The sequence below is a fragment of the Cricetulus griseus genome, chromosome X, assembly GCF_003668045.3.
Source record: "Cricetulus griseus strain 17A/GY chromosome X, alternate assembly CriGri-PICRH-1.0, whole genome shotgun sequence".
Classification (NCBI taxonomy): Eukaryota; Metazoa; Chordata; class Mammalia; order Rodentia; family Cricetidae; genus Cricetulus; species Cricetulus griseus.
The window spans coordinates 125,893,721-125,918,892 of NC_048604.1; the positions used below are offsets into that span (position 1 = coordinate 125,893,721).

At 38.8% G+C, this 25,172-nt stretch overlaps 1 protein-coding gene across 30 annotated transcripts in view; it reads right to left on the reverse strand.

Moving 5' to 3' along the window:
- Positions 1-226: 226 nt before the first annotated feature.
- Znf182 (zinc finger protein 182) overlaps positions 227-25,172 on the reverse strand; it is a 72,826-nt gene continuing 47,880 nt past the window's right edge. For 28 of the 30 annotated variants that reach the window (XM_027432332.2, XM_035449966.1, XM_027432320.2 and 25 more), the window contains 3 exons: positions 16,831-16,957; positions 16,528-16,659; positions 227-4,188 (listed from right to left, as the gene is read on the reverse strand). In XM_027432332.2, coding sequence (XP_027288133.1) covers positions 2,579-4,188; positions 16,528-16,659; positions 16,831-16,957 — 1,869 coding nt within the window. In that variant the 3' untranslated portion in view covers positions 227-2,578. Of the gene's footprint in view, positions 4,189-16,527; positions 16,660-16,830; positions 16,958-21,682; positions 21,742-25,172 lie in introns of all 30 variants that reach the window. The other 2 variants (XM_027432331.2, XM_027432347.2) reach the window with 2 other exon arrangements.

Below are 25,172 nucleotides of genomic sequence, written 5' to 3' on the forward strand. Positions count from 1 at the left end.
ACTCCCCAACTCTGCCCTTTACTGGCCCCATTTACCCACACTTGGTGCTTCATTACTCTCCTCTTTCCCTCTAAGTTCAACATATTTGCCTCCTGTGGTTCATCCTCATTTCTTCCTCTTTGGTCTATGCCTCTCACCTCAATTTGCCCACACGTAGCAAGCTGCCATCTGTGGCATAGGACGGTATACAAAATTCACAGGAAAAGGTACAAGCTGGGCCCTCACCTTAATGCAGAATAACTTTTAATGGAGATGATTTTTCTATTGGTTAAAAATTTTAAAAATCTACTTACAGTTCCCTTGAACATCTTTTCTGCAGACTGCACCAGGAACAAGCTAGTCAGCCCTACATTTCTTCTACAATTGGACATACGTGATTCCAGAGCTCAAAAATAAAGTGAGAACAAGGATGCAGCAGAGAGCTCTTTACATGTGCAAATCCTATGTTTGAGCTCCAGCACTGAACCACCCCCACCCCCCACAATCTGAGCCTACCATTCACATTTTTCCAGAATTGAATAAAAAAGAGGCTGGAAAGATGGCCCAGTGGTTAAGAGATCTCTTACAGAGGGCCCAAGTTTGGCAAATCTTTATACATGAAGTACATCATTGAGAGCAGTTGTATTAAACTTTTTAAATGCAATTTAGAAATCTATGTCAAAGCAATTTAACTCCTAGGATTTGACTCTGGAAAATATATATGGACATGCATAGACAAAACATAAGCTGGGAGAGTGACTCTCTGGTCTCAACATGCATATATACATGTACATGAGCATGCACACCCACTCACACACTTTAAAAACAAAGGTGGTCTAGAAAGGCACAGACTCAAGTCTAATTTATCTGTTCTAATAAGTACAAACCCCACTGACCTCCAGGTTTTACATAGTTGGGTTGTCTTCTAATGCTAGACACAGACTGACTGACTGACTGACTGACTGACTGAATGAATGAATAGCCAGTCGTATTAGCAAGAGGGCTATAAATACAGCAATTCACAAGCAAGACCTCTTGTTCTGCAGTAAGTGTTGTTATAGTGTTCTCATGAGTCTCAATTTCATCTCTGATCTTGGAAAAATCACGTTACTAGCACTAGATATTTGGAGCAACTTATTCTGCTTCCCATTGAATTGGTGTTTCATGCTTCTTGTGAAAACAGTGTATGTGTATATGGAGTCATTTAAATCACTTTAAGATATGAAAAGATATCTATGAACTTTAATAACTTCTCACAGGTGTCACTGTTCACCCTAAATATGAAATGTGTTCCAGTTTCAGCTATTTTAGGCTTATGTAATATGGTCTCAGGTAACCTTAGAATCACTTTACATGATTCCTAGGGAAAAATACCTACATACCTTAGGAATTGACTGAATATTTGCTCCTCTGTTTGCACATTATTCAATTTATTCACTGAAAATAAAATCTGTTGAGCTTATATACATTAAGTGTTATGGATTCTGTACCTAGAGTTAATTATTAAAGGAATAAAATACGGTTTTAAAGATTTATTTTTCAAAAAAGGTAGTATATTCACACTGAACAACTTTCTAAAGCTAGGAGAGAATACACAGGTGTCTCCAGGTTTCATCTCCCTATTCACCTACTGTCCCTTTCTCTTCAGTAAGATAATGGTAATCAGATTTTTATATTAATTTTCAGAAACAGCTTATACAATCATTCTGTACTTACCATTTCTTCCTTTTTATATACAAATTGTAGCATATCATACTCACTGCACCTTGCTTTTCCTATCAAATGAGTAACTTGGAGACTACCCCAAATCACTACAGAAATGATATCCATATGTTTTTTGTTTATTTTTTGTCTCTTGAGTTTGCTGTATGAATATATCACAGTTTCAGGAAGCAGAATCCAGGTGATGCCATTTGGATAGCTTCTAATCTTTCGTTTTCAAACCCTGCATGTTTTGATCATTTTCTACACATGTGAGTGTATGTATTCTTAGAAGTGGAAATTTACTTGTGATTTTTGATTACTTTTAAATGTCTTTCTTTGAATGAGAAGAGTTGCTCCTGGACTTGCAGTTTGCCAGAGGTAAGAAGCCAGGGCCATATTCTAGACAGATGAGTTTTCTAAACAACCGAGAAACCCCTCATGTTAGTTCTTTTCGACCTTTCTTTCCCCAAATCAGTAAACAAGACCAACTATATGCATTTATTGTCCCCAGCTTCCCCACCTCCTGTTCCTTATACCTGTCAGATGACTTTCTGTAAATATCAGGTCTGTCTGCATGTGTCTCCTCAGGCCTCACAGTCTTTGTCACAGCTGTCTCTGGTCATGTATCTTAGAGTATAACTCAATCCTCAGGAGAGAGTCCTTAGCTATTCACTTTTGAGCCCTGAAATCTCCTGCTCTTGTGTATGATTGCCTTTTAGTCTGACAGCCCACTGGTTGCAGTGGTTTCCAAAGAAATCACACATCTGTTTCTTTTTCAACCTGCATTAGGGTGAAAACAGATGAAAAGAAATTTGTTTAAACATTAAATCAACACATCTTTCCTTTGGGGTATATGAAAGACACTATTGCTTTGCTCCGTATTGTGTAGTGAGCTTTACTTGTGGGTTTGGCCTCTTCCATGGGCTTTCTTCCCTGCATGGGTCCTCTGATGTACAATAAGGTTGGATTTCTGGGTAAAGGCTTTCCCACATTCTGCACACTTATAAGGCTTCTCTCCAGTGTGTGTTCTCTGATGTACAGTGAATGTGGACTTTTCCCTGAATGCTTTGCCACATTCTGTGCATTCATAGGGCTTTTCACCTGTGTGTGTTCTCTGATGGATGATGAGCTGTGACTTCTGGCTAAAAGCTTTCCAGCACACAAGGCATTCATAGGGTTTCTCTCCTGTGTGGATCCTCTGATGGATAATGAGCTTTGACTTTTCTCGGAAGGCCTTTCCACACTCATTACATTTATATGGTTTTTCTTCTGTATGAGTTCGTTGATGTATAATGAGATAGGACTTCTGAGAAAATGCCTTTTCACATTCATTGCATTCATAAGGCTTCTCTCCAGTGTGGCCTCGCTGATGTAGCATGAGATAGGATTTCTGAGAGAAGGCTTTCTCACATTCATTACACTCAAATGGTTTTTCTCCTGAATGGGTTCTCTGATGCACACCTAGATTTGACTTTTGGGTGAAAGTTTTCCCACATATATCACATTCATAGGGCTTCTCACCAGTGTGAGTTCTTTGGTGCACAATGAGGGTTGATTTCTCATTGAAAGACTTCCCACATTCAGTACATTTATGAGGTTTCTCTCCAGTGTGAGTTCTTTGATGTATAATAAGGGTTGACTTATCACTGAATGTTTTCTTACACTCATTACATTCATGAGGCTTCTTTCCTGTGTGAGTACTATGGTGTATAATTAGGTCAAGTTTTTGCGGGAAAGATTCCCCACACTTGGTACACTCATAGGTTTTCTCTCCTGTGTGAGTTTTTTGATGAACAATGAGGTTTGACTTCTGAGTGAAGGCTTTCCCACATTCATTACATTCATAAGGTTTCTCTCCTGTATGAGTTCTATAATGTATGATGACAGTTGACTTTTCTCTGAAGGCTTTGCCACATTCTGGACACGCAAAGGGTCTTTCTCCAGTATGAGTTCTGAGGTGTATAATGAGCTGAGACTTTTGGCTAAAAGCTTTCCCACATTCAGTACATTCAAATGGTTTCTCTCCTGTATGAGTTCTCCAATGTACAATGAGGTGTGACTTTTTGCTGAAGGTTTTCTGACATGCAGTACATTCAAAAGGCTTTTCTCCATTTTTAATTCTCTGATGAAGGCTAAGACCTTTCTTTCGCCTGAGGCTTTTTTCATATTCTTTATATCCATAGGGTTTCACTATGAAATTAGGTTTTTCATATTCTGTATGGAAGAATAATTTTGCACACCCAGTATCATATTTATTTTCTGGAGAGCATCCATTAAATAGGCTTACATTGTCCACCATATTATTTCCAAACAATTCAAATTTATGGGACCTTTGCATTGGAACAATAAGACTTGTGCTCAGATGAAATGTGTTTCCAAATTCAGTATAGTTCTGGTCATTCTTGGTAATTACTTTGTCATCAGGGAATCCAACTTGCATCAACAGATACTTATCTTGGCTATCCTGACATTGCCTCTCAAATTGTTCATTAACTTGGCAGAATTCTAGAAAAAAGCACAATAAATCATTTGTATACTTGTCATTATTGGGAATAGACCTTTTTCAGAAATGCCATGATCTCAACTGCTGTACTGATACTGACCACCTTAGATGCAGATCTAGCAGAACTTAGATTGGGTTTAGCTCCTTCTAAGTGCACCTTGTAAGAGCTTTTTCTGTGATTTAGATGATACTATCACATCATTTTATCAGAGTGCCAAGGGAGAGAGTAGATCTTATAAATTCTCATCTACTACCTATTTTATGACGAAGAAAAACTTCCTATAACACTTCAGATTCTTATCTCTCCTATTATTTCATCTCTCACTCTTAATTCTTAGCTATATGAAGTGTTCTTTGAGATAGGTCTCCCTATGTAGAACTGGGTCGCCTGAAACTCACCTTGAACTCACAGATATCCACCTGCCTTAGTCTTCTGAGTGCTGGCTTTAAAGACACGTGCCAACACAACTGGCATAGTTATATGAACTTCTGACTACACCTGAAATATACTGCCTCCATCTAGGGAAAAATGTAGCATTGCACTTCCTAAACTCAATATTAATAATCCTGGATACATATGACATTAAATCTAGAATAGTAAGCTCAACAAAACTAAAATTTTCTCACTTGGGTTTCACAAGTATATCTCCCGCAATGCATATAGTTTTTTAACACCACTGTCTCTGCTACTGTTTACTTCACTTAAAAAACTTTGCTTATAAATAGACAGGTAGCCGAATCCAAGAACATATCAGAAAACTCATCCACCATGATCAAGTAGGCTTCATCACAGGGATGCAAGGATGGTTCAACATATGAAAATTCATCAATGTAATCCACCATATAAACAAACTGAAAAAGAAAAACCACATGATCTTCTCACTAGACTCTGAAAAAGCCTTTGACAAAATCCAACATCCCTTCATGATAAAGATCTTGGAGAGAACAGGAATAACAGGAACATATCTAAACATGATAAATGCAATATACACCAAACCAATAGCCAACATCAAACTAAATGGAGAGAAACTCAAAGCGTTTCCTCTAAAATCAGGAACAAGACAAGGCTGTCCACTCTCTCCATATCTCTTCAATATTGTACTTGAAGTTCTAGCTAGAGCAATAAGACAAGAAAGGGGGATCAAAGGGATACAAATTGGAAAGGAAGAAGTCAAACTTTCACTATTTGCAGATGACATGATAGTCTACATTAGTGACCCGAAAACTCTACCAGGGAACTCCTACAGCTGATAAACACCTTCAGCAAGGTAGCAGGGCACAAAATTAACTCAAAGAAATCAGTAGCCCTACTATATACAGATGATACATTCAATGAGAAAGAAATCATGGAAACATCACCTTTCACAATATCCACAAGCAACATAAAATATCTTGGGGTAGCACTAACCAAAAATGTGAAAGACCTGTACAATAAGAACTTTGAGACTTTAAAGAAAGAAATTAAAGAAGATACCAGAAAATGGAAAGATCTCCCATGTTCTTGGATAGGTAGAATTAACCTAGTAAAAATGGCAATCCTGCCAAAAGCAATCTACAGATTCAATGCAATCCCCATCAAAATCCAAACACAGTTTTTCACAGACCTTGAAAGAACAATACTCAACTTTATTTGGAAAAATAAGAAACCCAGGATAGCCAAAACAACTCTATACAATAAAGGATCTTCTGGAGGCATCACCATCTCCGACTTCAAGGTCTACTATAGAGCTATAGTTCTGAAAACAGCTTTGTATTGGCACAAAAATAGACAGATAGACCAATGGAATCCAATTGAAAACCCTGATATTAACTCACGCATGTACGAACACCTTATTTTTGACAAAGGTGTTAAATCTATACAATGGAAAAAAGATAGCACCTTCAACAAATGGTGCTGGCACAACTGGATTTGGACATGCAGAAGATTGCAGATAGATCCATACCTGTCACCATGCACAAAACTTAAGTGCAAATGGATCAAAGATCTCACCATAAATCCAGCAACACTGAAGCTTCTAGAAGAGAAAGTGGGATATCGCTTCCTGAACATTATGCCAGTAGCACAGACATTGAGTTCTGCAATTAGTAAATGGGACCTCCTGAAACTAAGAAGCTTCTGTAAGGCAAAGGACACAGTCAGTAAGACTAAACAACCACCCACAGAATGGGAAAAGATCTTCACCGATTCCACATCTGACAGAGGACTGATTTCCAAAATATATAAGGAGCTCAAGAAACTAGCCACCAAAACACCAAACAATGAAATTAAAAAGTGGGGTGCAGAACTAAATAGAGAATTCTCAACAGAGGAATCTGAAATGGCTGAAAGACACTTAAGAAAGTGCTCAAAATCCTTGGCCAACAAAGAAATGGAACTCAAAACAACTCTGAGATACCACCTCACACCTGTCAGAATGGCCAAAATCAAAAATACCAATGACAATCTATGCTGGAGAGGATGTGGTGAAAAAGGAACACTCCTCCATTGCTGGTGGGAGTGCCAACTTGTAAGACCACACTGGAAATCACTATGGCGGTTGCTCAGAAAAGTGGGAATCAGTCTACCTCAAGATCCACCCATTCCTCTCTTGGGTACATACCCAAATAGTGCATGTTTATACAACAAGGACATATGTTCAACTATGTTCATAGCAGCATTGTTTGTAATAGTCAGAACCTGGAAGCAACCTAGATGCCCCTCAACTGAAGAATGGATAGAGAAAATGTGGTACATTTATACAATGCAGTACTACTCAGCAGAAAAAAGCAATGGAATCTTGAAATTCACAGGCAAATGGATCAAACTAGAAGAAACCATCCTGAGTGAGGTAACCCAGTCACAAAAAGACAAACATGGTATGTACTCACTCATATATGAATTTTAGACATAGAGCAAAGGATTACCAGCCTATAATCCTCTTCACCAAAGAAACTAGGAAATATGAAGGACTCTAAGGGATAAATGGTCCCCAGGAATGGGAAGTGGCACGAACTACTGTGCTAACTGGGAGCATGAGGGTAGGGGAGAGGGAGCTGCCACAATAAGAGCAAGAGAAGAGGAGTAGAGTAGAGAAGAAATGGAGGAGCAGAAATATTGAGTTGGGGGAAGAATAGAGGAGAGAGAGCAGGATGAGAGATACCATATCAGAGGGAGCCACTATAGGTCCGAGAAGAGATCTGGAACTAGGGAGATCTCCAGAGACCTACAAGGATGACACGATCTGACAATCCAGGCAATGGTGGAGAGGATAACATAAAAGCCCTTCCCCTAAAATGAGATTGATGACTTCTCTTTATGCCCAGAGCCCTCATCCAGTGGCTGATGGAAGCAGAGACAAACATCCACAGATATACACTGAGCTGAAATCTGGAATTCAGTTGGAGAGGGAGGAATGAAGAGCGAAGGGGTCTGTACCAGGTTGGAGAAACCCACAGGAACAGTTGGCTTGAACAAGGGAGAGTACATCGACCCCAGATGCTGTCGGGGAGGCCAGTACAAGACTGATCCAGACCCCTGAACATGGATGTCAATAAGGAGGCCTCTGCACTTCAGGGAGCCTCTGGTAGTGGATTAGTATTTTTCCCTGGTGCAAGAAGGGACTTTGAGAGCCCATCCCACATGAAGGGATGCACTCTGGCCCTGGACACATGGGGAAGGGCCCAGGACCAGTACAGGAAGATTTGGAGGACAATGCAGAGCCCCCGTTGAGGGCCCTACCCTGCCTGGGGAGTGGTGGGTGTAGGGTGGGGGTAGGTTGGGGGTAGGGGAGGAGGGATGGGGGTGAGGGGAGGGAGAGGAAGAAGGGATCGACATGTGAAACAAGCTTGTTCCCTAACTTGAACTAATAAATAAATAAAAAACATAGACAGGTAGACTAATGGAATAGAGTTGAAAACCCTGATATTAACCCACACACCTACAAACCATCCTAATTTTTGACAAACAATCCAAATATATACAGTGGAACAAAGAGAACATCTTCAACAAATGGTGCTGGCATAACTGGATGCAAACATGTAGAAGACTACAGATAGACCCAAGCCTTTTGCCCTGTACAAAACTTAAGTCAAAATGGATCAAAGACCTCAACATAAACCCAGCCACACTGAACCTCTTAGAAGATAAAGTGGGAAATACCCTTGAATTAATTGGTACAGGAGACCGCTTCCTGAACATAACACCAGTAGCACTGACACTGAGATCAACAATTAATAAATGGGACCTCCTCAAACTGAGTAGCTTCTGTAAGGCAAAGGACACAGTCAGCAAGACAAAACGACAGCCCACAGACTGGGAAAAGATATTCACCAACCCCACATCTGACAGAGGGCTGATCTCCAAAATATACAAAGAACTCAAGAAGCTATTCTCGAAAACACCAAACAATCCAATTAAAAAATGGGGTACAGAACTAAATAGACAATTCTCAATAGAGGAATCTAAAATGGCTGAAAGGCACGTAAGAAAGTGTTCAACATCCTTAGCCATCAGGGAAGTGCAAATCAAAACAACTCTGAGATACCATCCTACTCCTGTCAGAATGGCTAAAATAAAAAACACAGTTTATGCTGGAGAGGATGTGGAGAAAGGGGAACACTCCTCCACTGCTGGTGGGAGTGCCAACTTGTACAGCCACTGTGGAAATCAGTATTGCGACACCTCAAGAAAATGGGAATGAGTCTACCACAAGATTTAGCAATTCCACTCTTAGCCATCTACCCCAAAGAAGCACATTCATACAACAAAGACATCTGTTCAACGATGTTCATAGCAGCACTATCTGTAATAGCCAGAAACTGGAAGCAGCCTAGATGCCCCTCAACCGAAGAATGGATTGAGAAAATGTGGTACATTTACACAATGGAGTACTACTCAGCAGAAAAAAAAAACAATGGAATCTTGAAATTTGCAGGAAAATGGATGGAACTAGAAGAAACCATTCTGAGCGAGGTAACCCAATCACAAAAAGACAAACATGATATGTACTCACTCATATGTGGATTTTAGATTGGAGTAAGGGATTACCATCCTACAAGCCACACTGCCAGAGAAACTAGTAAACAAGGAAGACCCTAAAAGAGACAAACTTTGTCCCCTGGAGAAGGGGAAAGGGTCACCATCCCCTGAGCAAATTGAGAACATGGGAAGAGGGGGCAGGAAGCTCCGAGAGTGAGAAGGGAAGAAAAGGAAGGATGCAGAGGTCATGAGGAAGCAGAAATTTTGAGTCAGGTGTAGATTAGAAGAAAGGACATATGATAGGTAGGATTTTAGTTGGGGGGTGGTAGAGGAGGAAGGGAGGGAGAAGGGAACTGGGATCGTCATATAATTCAATCTTGTTTGTAATTCAAATATATATATATATATATATATATACTAATAAATAAAAACTTTGCTTATTTTAACCTATGACTTGTGATATTTAATTATCTACATTATCCCCTTCTATATTTTGCTATATTCAGAATCTTGATAACTTTCAAGAGGCAGTTTTGTTATTTTACAAAAGTTGCTCTGACCTTTCTATATAATTAAAATTTTTATTACCACCTAATATACTTAATAATCTGTACCACTCATTTAACCAGTTAAATTGCAAATCTGTTCCTTTAATTTCATATTTCATCATCTATAAAACATTTTATATTTTATCATCTCTGAATCCAAATGCACCTTAAAATCAATGCTGTCCACATGCCATAACTTAGTGGCAATATTTCTTTCTTAGTGGCATGTCTTAAAACCAATGGTATCCTGAATACAACAAAATGTAGCATACAGTTTTGTACATATATATGAATTATGTTTTGTTGTTTACTTAATTTTTAAGACTTATCTATTTTATGTTTTTAAGTGTTTTGCCTGCATGTATGTGTACCAGGTGTGCCTGGTGCCCACAGAGGTCAGAAGAAATAGTAAGATCTCCTGGAACTGGAATTATGGATGGTTGTGAGCCACCATGTGAATGCCAGCAACTGAACCCAGGTCCTATGAAAGAATAACACAAGTGCTCTTAAGCACTGAGCAACATCTCCAGCCTCTTAATTTCAAAGACTGTATATGAAAACCTTCAAGCATGGAGAAAAATTGAAACACGTAGAGTACAGCTACTAGTCAAGTTTCTACTTAGATTCTGTAGTACAGTAGCAATGAATTTTTTTAAAAAGGTGACATGATTGTGGTTTCCATTTCTGTGAATTCCTTTCTCTATACAGAAAAGTACAAGTTCTTAGCAAGTGATGGACATTGAATCATAGGAAGGGGTCTCACTAGTTTCATTTAGAGGGAGTCCAACCCCACCTAGGATCTGTTAAATCAGAACCTCCTTAGGTGGTCATAAGTAGTATGGCCCCTGTGGTTTAGGTCATGTGGAATATCTAGTTCAGGAATAAATCCCGACTCAGCTTTTCACTTGATATAATCTACTTGTATAATTTTCCCATCTAAAAACAGTGCTCACCAAAATGGATATTCATGGGAATTCAAATACAATACAACTTATACGGTACAAATGAAATACTTAAAATGTTTACTAAACCAAACTACTACTGTTATTATGAGTTATGTAGAGCCACACTATATTATTATAAAAGAAATAATGGATTTATATACATATACAAGTACACATTTGATGTATTCTCAAGTACTAAGTGAGATGGGGCAAATTAAACTGTGCATAGGGGCAAAGTATGATGATGCACATCTTTAATCTCAGCACTTGGAAGGCATATGCAGAAGATTTCCATGAGTTCAAAGCCAGCCTGGTCTACATAGTGAATTCCAGATCAGCCAGGGTTAAACAATGGGACCCTGTCTAAATATCACACTAAATGAAACAAAAACTCTGTATACAGTAGAGTATAATTTTAGGGAAATATGTCAATATTTAGGTATATTCATAAAGGGTCACTGTTGTAATGGGAAGATAAACTAAATCCCATTAGTAGGGTAGAGAGGGAAAGAGGCTACACTGATCCTCTTTAAATTTCACATTTGTTTATTTATTTATTTAGTATGTTGGGGGCACACACACCACACCATAAATGTGGTGGCCCAAGGAAAACTTGCAGAAGTCAGTTCTTGCCCTCTACCCTGTGGGTTTTTGGAACTGAATTGAGGATATCAGATTTGGCACCAAACATTTTACCCACTGAACCATTTCCCCAGCCCCAAGCTGCTCTTAATAACCTTGTTTTCTAGATTTCAGTTCAGAACCATGTAAACAGGTTTGTAACATTATAATAACCATCAGCAAAACTGAATAATGGTAGATACCTTGTCATTTCTCTTTCCCAGTGAGAAGTTTCAGTTCTCAGAGGCACCAATATCATTACCTCAGTTAGCTCATTGGGGACCCACATAATGTAACAAGGGAGCCCACTTTTGAAAAATTTCTTCTGACCTTCACACAAATGCTATGACATACATGTGTGTCTAAAGATGTATGTGTGTGCATAGCATACACACACACACACACGTAATAAAAATTAAAAAAAACCTAGAATTTGATTTAGAAGTATCAATTTTAAGACATGAGGATTTTTTCTTTAAAGAATTTTATACATAGTTGCTAACCCTTATGAATGAAAAATGTCTAAAAGAGATTTCATTAATATTCAGGTTGTGGCACCTCTTACAATAGCCTCAAATAATATAAAACATTTTGGGGTAAGTCTAACTAAGCAAGTGAAATACTTGTATGATTAAAAAAAAAACTTTAAGAAATTGAAGATAGCCGGGCAGTGGTGGTGCACACCTTTAATCCCAACACTTTTGAGGCATAGGCAGGAGGATCTCTGTGAGTTTGAGGCCAGCCTGTTCTACAAAGCTGCACAGAGAAACCCTGTATCAAAAAAAAAAAAAACTAAAAAAAAAACAGAAATTGAAGATATCAGAAGATGTAAAGATCTCCAATGCTCATGGACTATTAGGATTAGTATAGTAAAATGGTTATCTTACCAAAAATCAATCTACATTTTCAATGCAATCCCTACCAAAATTTCAACACAATTTTTCTTAGATCTTGAAAGCACAATCTTCAGCTTCATACAGAAACAACACAGTCACACACACACAGCATAAAGCCTGGCAGTGATGGTGCACACCTTTATAGGCAATCTCTGTGAGTCTGAGGCCAGACTGGTCTACAAAGAGAATTCCAGGATGACCAGGGCTGTTACACAGAGAACTGCCCGCTTCCCCACGGTGAATGCCCATGCTCAGAAAAGGAAGTAGCATACATTTTTATGGAGGCCACAGAAGCTCTTTTTCTTTTCTTTTAGCACTGTGACACTTTCCTGTCTGGTTTCTGGATCCTGGTTTTGGGGTGCCCTCCTCGGGATGAAAGGGGTCTGATGAGACATACAAAATCCTCTGTTCAGGGCACAGGGAGATGCTCCATAACCTTCTGGTTATTTTTGGTTAGTTGGGCTAGAGCAACCAGTTGTTTTCTGACCTACCTTGGATCTCTGATTTCATGCCCCAATGGCAATGGCATTGAGTCCCCATTGTGGGGACGTCAGGCAGTCCAGAGGGTATACAAGGAGGCAACTAAAACAGCCTCTTATCTTTTAAATTCTCCTGGTCAGACTGGTGAAACTTCTGTGCAACACAACTGTTATTGTTGTCTTTGTTGCTTATGTCATGTCTTATCGATCTGGCCTGTCTTTGTGTATTATGACTTGGATGGGTGATATGGTGGCCAACTTGAAGGGTTTCCACTAACCGAAGGTGGGACAGTTTGACTCATAATAATACCAAGGCAACTCCTTATGACAAAAATGTTTGTCCTGTCACAGTGAGTCATATCTGTAATCTCAGTACTGTTGAGACTGAGGCAGGAGATTATAAGTTTGATGCTAGCCTGGGTAAAACACTGGGAACCTGCCACAAAAAAGGACTTAAGAATGCTTACATCTGGGAAGCTATACATGCTACACAGAAAAAAATATAATTTAACACAACTACGCAATTCTTGGGTATTTAGCCAAAGACCTCCAAATCATATCACACATATCACAGAGATCTGTGGAATATTCCTATATACTGTGTAAAATGTATGTCACTGTGACTGGTTTAATAAAGCTGACTGGCCGATAGCAAGGCAGGATAAAGTTAGGTGGGAGCACCAGACTAAGAGAATTATGAGAAGAAGTAGATGAAGGGAGGAGTCTGAGGAGTCATGAGGAGATGCACAGGGAGCAGGAAATGAATTTGCTATACTGAGAGAAGGTACTAAGCCATGTGGCAGAGCATAGATAAGAAATATGGGTTAATTTCAGTTAACAAGAACTAGTTATTGAAAACTGAGCTATCAGCTGAGCATTTATAATTAGCAATAACTCTCTGTGTGGTTATTTGGGAACTGGTTGGTGGGACAGAAACATTCCACTTACAGAGATCCTTGTACATCAAAGTCTACTGTAGCACTACTCATAAGTTAAATTAAATTTTAATTTAAATGAAGAGTTTAAGGAAAACCTACCATGTCCAACAGAGAAGTAGGTAAAGAAAATAAGAGTATATATGCACAATAGATTTTTTCACTTAGAAATAATGGAATCATGCCATTTTCAGGAAAATAACTAGAGATAATCATAATAAGTGAATTTAGCCAGTCTACAAAATGCCAAGCATCTTCTCTCATTTGTGGTTCTTAGATTTTTATGCATATACATAAAACCATATATGTATACACACACACACACACACACACACACACACACACACACACACACACACACACAGTGTGAAAGTAGAAGCAAAACCATCTAGGGGAACAAGGAGACTAGTGGGAGGTGAAAGGGTCAGAAAAGGGAAAGTGTTAATTTCTGGGCGTTGGTGGCACACACCTTTAATCCCAGCACTCAGGAGGCAGAGGCAGGCGGATCTCTGTAAGTTTGAGACCAGCCTGGTCTACAAGAGCTAGTTCCAGGACAGCCTCCAAAGCCACAGAGAAACACTGTCTCGAAAAACCAAAAAAAAAAAAAACCCCCAAAAAAACAAAAGAAAAACCAAGAAAAGGGAAAGTGGAGCAGTTTGAAGGTGTGCTGGCTTGTTTTATGTCAACCTGACACAAGCTATAGTTTTCTGGGAAGGGAAAACCTTCATTGAGAAAATGACTCCTTTAGAACAGGCTGCAGCAAACCCATTTTAAATTAAGTGAAATTAATTTGAAGTAGTGATTGATGTCAGAGGGTTCGACCCATTGTGGTGGTGCTATCCCTGTGCAGATGATCCTGGGTTCTGTAAGAACTCAGGCTGAGAAAGCCACAGGGAGTGAGCCAGTAGACAGCACCCCTCTAAGGCCTATGCTTCAGTTCTTGCCTCTAGGTTCCTGCCCTATTTGAGTTCATGACCTGACTTCCTCCAGCGATGAACAGTGATGTGTATGTATAAGCCAAATAAACCTTTTTTTCCCCAATTTGCTTTGGGTCAGGGAGTTTCATCACAGCAATAGTAATTCTAAGTCAGAAGGGAAATATGCTTAACATACAATATAAGCTTGCATGAAAACTTTAATTAAAAAAGATATAACCCACTGGTCACCTTCAGACATTGCTAAAAATCATTTTAAAAATTCTGAACTGAACTCTGGAACCTAGTTGCAGAGAGGAAGGAATGAAGATCAAAGGGGTCGGTACCAGGCTGGTGAAACCCACAGAAACAGCTGGCCTGAACAAGGGGGAGCACATGAACCCCAGACTGCTGTCTGGGAGGCCAGCACAGGACTGAATCAGACCCCTGAATATGGATGTCAATGAGGAGGCCTCTGCACTCTAGGGGGCCCCTGGTAGTGGATTAGTATTTTTCCCTGGTGTAAAAAGGGACTTTGAGAGCCCATCCCACGTAAAGGGATGCACTCTTGCCCTGGACACATGGGTAGGGCCTAGGCCAGGCCCAGGATGATGTGGTGGACTTTGAGGAGCCCCATCAAGGACCCTACCCTGCCTGGGGAGTGGAGGGTCCATGGGGTGGGGTGGCAGGTGGGGGGTTGGGGAGGAGGGTTGAGGGAGTGGGGAGGGAGAAGGGATTGACATGTGAAGCAAGCTTGTTCATAATTTGAACTAAAATTTAATTACAAAAAAATAAAAAAATAAAATTAAAAAAATTTATGCGAAAAAATAAAACCAAAAAAAGAATTACTGTTATTTTTTGCCAGGTGGTAATGGTGCATCCCTTTAATTCTAGCACTGGGGTTCCAGAGGCAGGCAAATGGCTGAGTTCAAGGTCAGCCTTGTCTACAGAGAGAGTTCCAGAATGGTCAGGGCTATACAGAGAAACCCTGTCTTAGGAAAATATTATTGTTTTAAAAATTTACTTACTTTTTATGTTTATGTGTCCATGTGTGGGTATGTGTACATCACTATGGGTGACCACAGAGGCAAAGAGAGGGTTTTGGATGCCCTGGAGCTGAATTATAGATGTTGGTGAATTTACTGACATGAGATACTAAGAACCAAATTTAAGTCCTCTGGAAGAGTAGCAAGTGGTGTTAACTGCTGAGCCATCTCTCCAGCCCCACAAAAATTATTTTGAATAATGATAAACAAAACATGAATTATTTTCCTCTCTTTTCTGTAGAATATGTAACTGGTAGTAACCAAATAATAATTGAGCGACAATTTCTCCATCTTTTTGAGACAGAGTCTCATGTAGACTAGGCTGGCCCTGTCTGTGCCTCCCGAGTGCTGGGATTAAAGGCATGTGCCACCATGCCAGAGCTTGACAATTTGTCTTTATAGAAGTATTCTAGCTAAATAATAAATAGAGAGAGAATTAAAATCTCATCATTGAATCATGGGAGCCCTACCAATGGCCATATCCTCAAAGGAGTGAGTCTCCCTCTTCCAGCCAATAGTTCATTGGTAAGGAGTGATATTAGTGATCACCTACCCTCTATTTATGCTGCAATTTGGGTTGGCTTGATCTTTTGCAGGTAACCACAACTGTTTAGAGTTTCCCTATATCCATGAAGATATGGACAGCAGTAACTGGACATATTTGCAAGAAAAAAAGACACAAAGTTGGGAGGAAGATCTGTTGAGGGGACTATGGGAGGAATAGGAATTGGGAAATGGTAGAGTAAGTGTAATCATATTTTATTGTATGAATGTATGAAATTCTCAAGAATAAAAAAATTAAAAATTCACCATTTTCAGCTATTACTGAATTAAGTGGCCTAATCAGCAATTATCAATAACTAATAGCATAAAACAGAGACAACTGTGTATGACATACCTCCTATTGGAAATACTTGGGAAGGAAAAAGAGAAGAAAGCCAGCCTTGAATCTGATCTAGTTCACTAGAAAAACAGGACAGAGGGCTGCACTAAGATACTACCTGAAAAGTTCCAAACTGAAATTTCCCCATCTGGCTCTGGTTCTTCTACCTCCAGCTTGATAATGAGATCTGGTTTAGTAACCTGCTGTTCTAAGGATGACAAGTGATAGATACCTCCTTGGTCTTCAGAGCCTGAAACAGAAGAATTTGCAGTTTGTGGTCAGCACAAGGGACCTATCACTTGATACAATTTAACCAATATTTTGCATTTCCTTTAAGGAAAGAAAAATATGAAATCAATCAAGCAAAATCCCCCCACTGAATATAATAACCATAAAAAATTACTTGAGGATGCCATCTTACCCACAGAGACAAGGTTGCTGTAGGTCTCAAGCATCACATCTCTGTACAGGGTCCTCTGTGGAGGGTTCAGGTATTGCCACTCCTCCTGGGTGAAATCCACAGCTACATCCTCAAATGTCACTAGTTCCTATAACAGGAAATTTCTTTTATTCTAAAACACTGATGACTGAGTGATAATAATATGAGGAAAATTCGAATTGAGCTCCCAGTTCATCAAGCTGTCTTCTTCACAACACATTAATAATCTACTTTGAAGGAGAATTACAAATCAATAAAAATATCATATTATCATAAGGATAGGTATCTAGGAGAACAACAGAATCCAAGTGTGTACAGGGGCTAGAGAGATTGCTCATGGTTAAGAGTGTTTGCTGTTCTTCCAGAAGACCTAAGTTTGCTTCTTAGCACATACATCAAGCAGCTCACAACAGCCTATCTTGTGGCCTCTGTGGGTACCTGAACATACATGGCACACACAGACATACTCATAAATTAAAAATAAATCTTTTCAAAATGGAATTTAAATATGTATAGACAGCTGACTTATGATAAAAGTTGGTGCAGTAAGCAGTAAGAAGGAGCTCTTCAATAAACACAAGTGTATTGTTGGATACATATGTGGGAAAACCAAAACTGAACCTCCTTTGCCTTTAGCTACAGGGAAACCCTAAGTGTAATCTGAGAAGTAGCAATCAGGTATCTATAAAATGCCTGGAAGGCTTCCCAGTTCCATTAATCTGTCCATCTGTAACCATCCCATCTCCAAACAGCTTCCTATTTTGACCAAAAATCAGAGTACCCTGATTGCTCTGTGATCCAGCTAGCCAAAATTTCTTCCCTGCAGGACTGAACCCAAGATGAGGCCCTCAACATTATCAGATACTGATTAAATATAGTTAGATTACTGCCTCAAACTCTGGAAGAACTTTACCCCAAATTCCTTAAGCCCACAAATAAACCATGTACAATGACCTACTCAATGCAGACATATCCATTGGTTGTCCCTTTATCTCACTACCCATTGTGAGGAGTTTCCTTAATAAATTCTTGGGGCAGATCACCTGCTTAATCCAATACCTCTTTAGTGCTCTGATTGGCCTTATCTCCAAACACATTGGGGAACTTCCTTGAGGGAATTCCCTTGCCCAATTTAAGCTGTGTTTCAGCAAGACAAAACAATAATACAGGAAATTTTTTAAAAAACAAATTTTTCCAGAGGCCAAATTGTGAAACATGAAATCGCTCTTCATAAAGAAAAAGATGTGCAAGTGTTGCAAGATTTAAGTATAACAGTGAAATGGCAAGCCATATTCAGGTAAGTGAAAATTTAAGCCACACTGAGACATCACTGTGTTTGCCAGAAAAGTTATAATTATGTCAACTAATATACCATAATATATGTGTACTGATTAGGTTTTGCCTAGAGAGAGGAATCTCAATTGAGTAATTACCTCCATTAGATTTGGCCTACAGTCATATCTGTGGTGCATTTTGTTAATTGCTAATTGATGGGTGATGGCCCACCCCACTATGACAGCAACATCCCTATGCAGGTAGCCCTGAGTGTATGAGAAAAGCAGTCAAGCAAGGCAGAAAGAGCAAGCCCACAAGGGACATTTTTCCATAGTCTTTGCTTCAGTTCCTCCCTCTAGTTTCCTGAAAATTATTCTAACAAGTGATTCTAAAATAACTGCAACATAAAAATACCCTAAAAAACACACCACTGACATAAATTAGTATTTAAACCCATAGTATTTGTAGGGGAAAAGTATAGGAAAAAATCCCTTAAATCTTGGTAAACCAAGTAAAACAAAAATTTCAGATACTCATTTTTTTTCGAAACAGGGTTTCTCTGTGGCTTGGGAGGCTGTCCTGGAACTAGCTCTTGTGGACCAGGCTGGCCTCAAACTCTCAGAGATCCACCTGCCTCTCCCCCCAAGTGCTGGGATTAAAAGCATACACCACTACTGCCCGGCTCAGATACTCATTCTTAATGAAAAGGCAAGTCACAGAATAGAAGTAAATATTATAGATCAGTTACCTAATAACATAAAAAGTACTATTAGACTATTGGAGAGTATAAAACTCATATAAGATATAACAACTACCTATAAATATAAAAAACCACTATTAAAACAAAAAAGCAGAGGATTTCACCAAACAAGACATATAAATGGCAAATAAATACATAAAAAGTTGTTCAACATCATTAGTTATGAGGGAATTGCAAATTAAAACCACAATGAATGAGATGCCACCACATACCTGTTAGAATAGGCGACCTCACAATCAAGTAATATAGATATGGAGCAGCTGGATCTCTGTTTTCATAGACATGAAGGTAGAAACAGCACAGGCTTTTGGAAAGTTTCCCGAGTGTTTGTGCAGTTAAGAATATACTATTGACTGCCGGGCGTTGGTGGTGCACGCCTTTATTCTCAGCACTGGGAGGCAGAGGCAGGTGGATCTCTATGAGTTCGAGGCCAACCTAGTCTCCAGAGCAAGTGCCAGGATAGGCTCCAAAGCTACACAGAGAAACCCTGTCTCAAAAAAAGAATATACTATTGATCAATCCAATAATAATGTTCCTAGGTGTATTTACCCCAGTGAAATGGAAGTCACACAGCCTCCAAAAGCTTGGAAATGAACACTTATTTTTTAATCACCCAAACATGAAACAACCTAAGCACTTTTCAGTCAGCAAATAGACAAACTTGAATCCACATGATGGCAAGCTATTGAATAATAAAAATGAGGGAATTAATGGCACAGGTATTAATACAGATAGTAAATGTACTGTGCTAAATGAAAGAAGCCAGGCTCAAGTGGGTATCTATTGTATGGTCCCACATATGTAACTAATGGGAAAGTTCAAAACTGCGGAGACAGGAAATATAGCAGTGGTTAGAAGGGCAGGTGCAGCAGGGCTGACTACCAAGGGAGTAACAGAGCTCTTGCCTCCATTGTGGTGGTGGTTAGACAGCTATGGGTTAACAGAACTATACACTCAAAGGATCTATTTGATTGCAGGTAGATTCTATCTTAGCTTCTTAAAATTAAAAATAAGGAGCTCTCAAGTAGTCTAGAATAAATACATTTTAATAAATCCAAACGTTTCCATATAGGGGCTTGAGATGTAGCTCTGTAGCAGAGAGCACTTGTGTAGCATGCACAGAGGCTTGGGATGAATCTTCAGCATTTGGAAAAAACCTCAACTTAACAAAAATCACCCAAATAGCTCCATAGACTTCCCAATAAGCTTTGCTGCATAACACAACACACAGTACCACTCATAACCAATACTTTCAGTATAATGTATAATACAAATTAGAGAGTACTACAAAATGCTCTAATTACCTACAAACTCCAAACTAACAAGCAAACAAAAAACAAACATCCACCTCAGTTGTCTTTCAAACTCTTGCCATGAACTATTCAGGAATACAAGCAGGGTCTGAAAGGCCAGAGCAGAGAGGGTAAATGAAGCTGAGATTATGTTTAGAAAGATGCCCAGTGCCTTGCCATCTATGTGCATGGAGGTATAAAAAAAACCTGATCTGCTATAGCAAAGAGCTGCTGGCTGTAGGAAAAATGTGCATGATCTAAGGAAATAATCATGAAAAACATTACTTCCAAAGGGGAAAATGTAAACAAAGGAATAAAGGAGCATTTGAAGATTTGGTAGTGGCAGGAAAAACACAGAAGTGGGAAATTAGGGCCATGCATTTATGGTTCAAATATGAAATGTACCCCACAATGCTTTGAACTTTTGCTCCTTAGCTGGTGGCACTGTTTGAGGAGGTTATGAAGCCTTTAGGAAATGGTTCTTGGGGAAAGTAGGTTACTAGAAGGTAGGGCTCTAAGGTTATATTTGCTTCTGGTTCTGGTTTTGGTCTGTGTCCTCTGCTTCCTGCTCTGGTTGCTTCCACCATACAGCCATACTGCACTAAACTCCACTGTGGACTGAGACACTCTGAAATGACGACCCAGAATAAAGCCTTATCTATTAAGCTGCTTTTGCCAGGTATTTTTTCACAGCAACAGGAAAAATAATGAATACAATGCTACACAAAGAATGGGATAAAACAAAACCAAGTTAGATTATAAAAAATCCCTCTCATTAGTGCCCAAAGCAAAAGTAATCCATTGAAGTTGCTTCATTATACCTCACTGCCAGATCTTGAATTAAACATCATGGAGGCCACTTGAATTCCAGGATGTCCTTACAACAAACTGACCAAAACTTTGTTAAGAACAATGGAAAATAAGATGTTATTTTGTGACTGGGCTGGGGATATAGCTCAGCAGTATAAACCGAAGATCAATTCCCAACACTGAACCGCTCTAAAATCATTTGAGGCTACCAAAAATTCAACCCACAATGATGGCATCAAAACAGCAAAGTAGGTAACTCTTAGATCTCATTCTCACAGAAGTAATTAAACAAATAATGAGAGGGCAGTTAAATGGCTCAGCCCTTACAACCAAGACTAACAGTATGAGTTCCATCCCAGGACCCACTTAAGTGGTGGAAGAAGGCTGACTCCTATAAGTTTTCCTCTTACCTCCATGCCTGGATACACACACACACACACACACACACACACACACACACACACACACACACACACCACACACACACACACACACACACACACTGAATAAATAAATAAATAAATAAATAAATAAATAAATAAGTGCATTAAAATTTTAAAAATAAGAAAGAGACCAAACCAAATGTAACTAAGTCTGGGAAAACAGTCACAGTTTTGCAGCAACCACACAAAGATAGACACCCCCCCGGAAAAGCAACACAAAGGCTGCAGGAAAGCCTTCCATCATAGTTGCTTACCTTTGTCCTTGCTCTATTCCTACTGATGACCAGTAGTAGTAGCTTGTGTTTACCCAGTCCTGGGTGTAGAGGGAGCAGAGAAGACTTTATTAATAAATGAGTATGTCCTTTCCTAACCTATTTTGGGACTACCATAAGAACTGATGCCAGGTGGTTTCTTCTGTTTTTATCTACCTTTGATTCAGAGTAGAAAAGCAGTGGGCAATGCTCTAAAAGACTACAGGGTAGGACCAGGAGATCGCACAGTGGGCAAAGTGCTTGAAACCCTAAAACCCAAGTGAAAAAAGTAGCATGTGTCTGAAAGCCCAGGGTTTCTAAGATGGGAGACGGAGGGAGAAGAATCCCTGGAAGCTCGTGTGCCAGTTAGACTAGAATATACAGCAATGAACAACAAAAGAAAGACCCTGCCTCAAAAAAGGCAGAAGGTGAGAACTGACAGCTATGTGCTGTGGCATGTGTGCGCCTGCAATCATACCCATGAACATACACACACATCACACACACATACACATAAAGTCACACAGGAAATTTTTTAAAATTAAAATACAAGACCGCAAGGCAAGTTAATAATGTTAAGAAACTGCCTGGGACAAAAGATGATATCCAAACATATATCATGTAACAGAATGCCTACAGCCAGAGGGAAACAGCTGTGGGGGTTGTTTTTGAATTGAGGATATTAAAAAAACATCCAGGTACAAGGAATCTAGAAAGCCAATATGGCCAGGACTACAAATGACCTAAGGAGAGTCTAATTTTTTACCTCAGGCTAGCCCACAGAATCAGTACAAGTACAGCTGACTATTATAGTAGCATCCTAAGTGCAGAAGCAATATGTAAAGTCTAGCAGAGGTATTTTGGTTTGTTTGCTTCCTGTTTTTTTTTGTTGTTAGTCTTAATGTTCAAGAAACTAGTATCTAGTCCAAAAACATAAACAATCAACAGGATGAAAGTGAAAGGATGAAAAAAAAAGACATGTTCCATGGAAGTTGATACTTAAAAGATAGCTGGGTTGGCTATATTGAATACCAGACAAAAGAGACTTTAAGTTAAATACTTCCAAAGTGACAAACATATTGAAAAATGATCAATTCATTATGAAGATATAATACATCTAAGCATATATAAAACTAACAATGTACCCCAAAATATAAAGCAAATTTGACAGGAAAGAAAACTAGGCATCCCTAGTTTTCCCTACAAATTACTACTTTACTAATTATAGTTAATTTGAAGTCTAATGAGTGAGAAACAGTTTGAAAAAAGGTATAAAGCAATTAGAGATAACAGACATATATAGAGTGCTATACCCAATAATTAAAAAGATAGATTATTGCCAGGCATTGGTGGCACACACCTTTAATCCCAGCACTCAGGAGGCAGAGGCAGGCAGATCTCTGTGAGTTCGAGGCCAGCCTGGTCTCCAGAGTGAGTGCTAGGATAGGCTCCAAAGCTACACAGAGAAACCCTGTCTCAAAAAACAAAAACAAAAAAAATAGATTATTTTTTCAGGTATACATGGAGTATTCTTTTCATATGGAACACTCTTTTGAAAGATTTACAATTCAATGCCAAAATAGGACATTTATGAGAAGGGATTTTGTTGCTATATTAAAGAAAAAATGAACTATTTTATTATTTTTTTCTAACAGATTAAGGGCTTTCTTTTTCTCTTTTATGTGTACACGTGTGTTCGTGGGTTGAGTATGTGCAAGTGTGAGGACAGTGGCCTCAGAGACCAGAAGAGGGCCTGGAGCTAGAGTTACAGGTAGCTGTGAGGTACATTATATGGATACTGAGACTGAAACGTGGGCTTTCTGTGAAAGAAATATGCACTCTTAACGACCTAATGAGCCATCTTTCTAACCCTGAGCTTTCTTTTTTTTCCTGTATGAATATACCACAATCAACAGAATTTGGAATTATATCTTAAAATCTGCCCTGTTAATATGTACATACACCCAAGTTAGAATTTGTTAAAACTGGTTAAGCTTCTGATGAATATTGTAAAAGTATAATACTGTATTATATTTTTACCATATGCTAATTTTCATTAACTATTATCTAGTTCTTAACCCTTCCATAATTAGCCACTACCAAATAGTTGGGGCTGAAGTATCCTTAACCTGTAATAACTTATAACAAAAATAACACCAGAGTTCTGAAATTTTAGCACAAAGTCTTTGTAAGAGTTTCTCATATTATGTTATCTGAATCACATGGAACATTTTTCAGGCACGTCACACCACAAAATAAGTCTCAATACTTTGAAAAAGATGAAAATCATTCAAATAACTCCCATTCACAACAAGATCAAACTATATAATGATGATTACGATAGCAGAAGAAAAATTAGAGCTATGGGGCACTGTGAAAAGGCCAAATCTTTGAATAGGCATAAATGAATATTATAAGGAGATATTTAAAAAACACTTTCTTTAGACAATCTAAACAAAATGGACAAATTTCTAGATTAATCTAAGCCAAAGTCAGACCAAGTAGAGACCAACAACCTAAAAAGACCCACAAGAAATAAAATCTTTTTGTGCCAGGTGTTGTGGTGCACAACTTTACTTCTAGCATGTGGGAGGCAGAGGCAGGCAGATTTCTGAAGTCAAAGGTAGCCTGGTCTACATAGTGAGTTCCAGGCTAATAAATGGAATTAAAGACAAAAAAAAATCACATGAATAGTTCAATAGTTGCAGAAAAGGCCATTGACAAAACCCAGCATTTCTTCATGATACAAGTCCTAGAGAGAGTAGGACTGAGGGAACATAATTCTATATAACCAAGGCTATATATAACAAACTCATAGCCAGCATTACCCCAAATGGAGAAAAACATGAAGCAATTCTATTAATATAAGGAATGAGGCATGGCTGTCCACTATCTTCACTGCTTTCCAATACAGTGCTCGAAGCACTAGTTAAAGGAACAACCAAGAGATGGATATGAATAAGATACAATTAGCAAAAGAGAAGTCAAATTATCCCTATTTGCAGATGATATTTACATAAGAGGTCCCCAAAATTCCACTAGAAAATATCTAGTAATGCTCAACAATTTCAGCAAAGTGGCAGAGTACAAAATTAACTTACAAAATTCAGAAGCTTTTCCACATATCAACAACAAACAGCAGGAAAGCGATCATCGGTACACTCAAATTCATACTCATCTCAAAAGAATCTAGGAATTAACTTAACTACTGAGATAAAAACCACTACAATGAAAACTTCTAATTTCTGAAGAAAGAGACTGAGGAAGGCATTAGAAGACAGAAGGATCTCCCATGCTCATGCATTGGTAGAATGAATGTTGTAAAAATGACTTCCTACCAAAAGCAACTTACAGATTCAATGCTATTCTAAATCCAAACACCCCACAAAATTCTTCACAGAAATAAAAGTCCTAAAATTGATATGGAACCATCAAAGATCCAGGATAGCCAAAACCATCTGGAGGGGTGGGAGAACACAACCATAAAGCAACA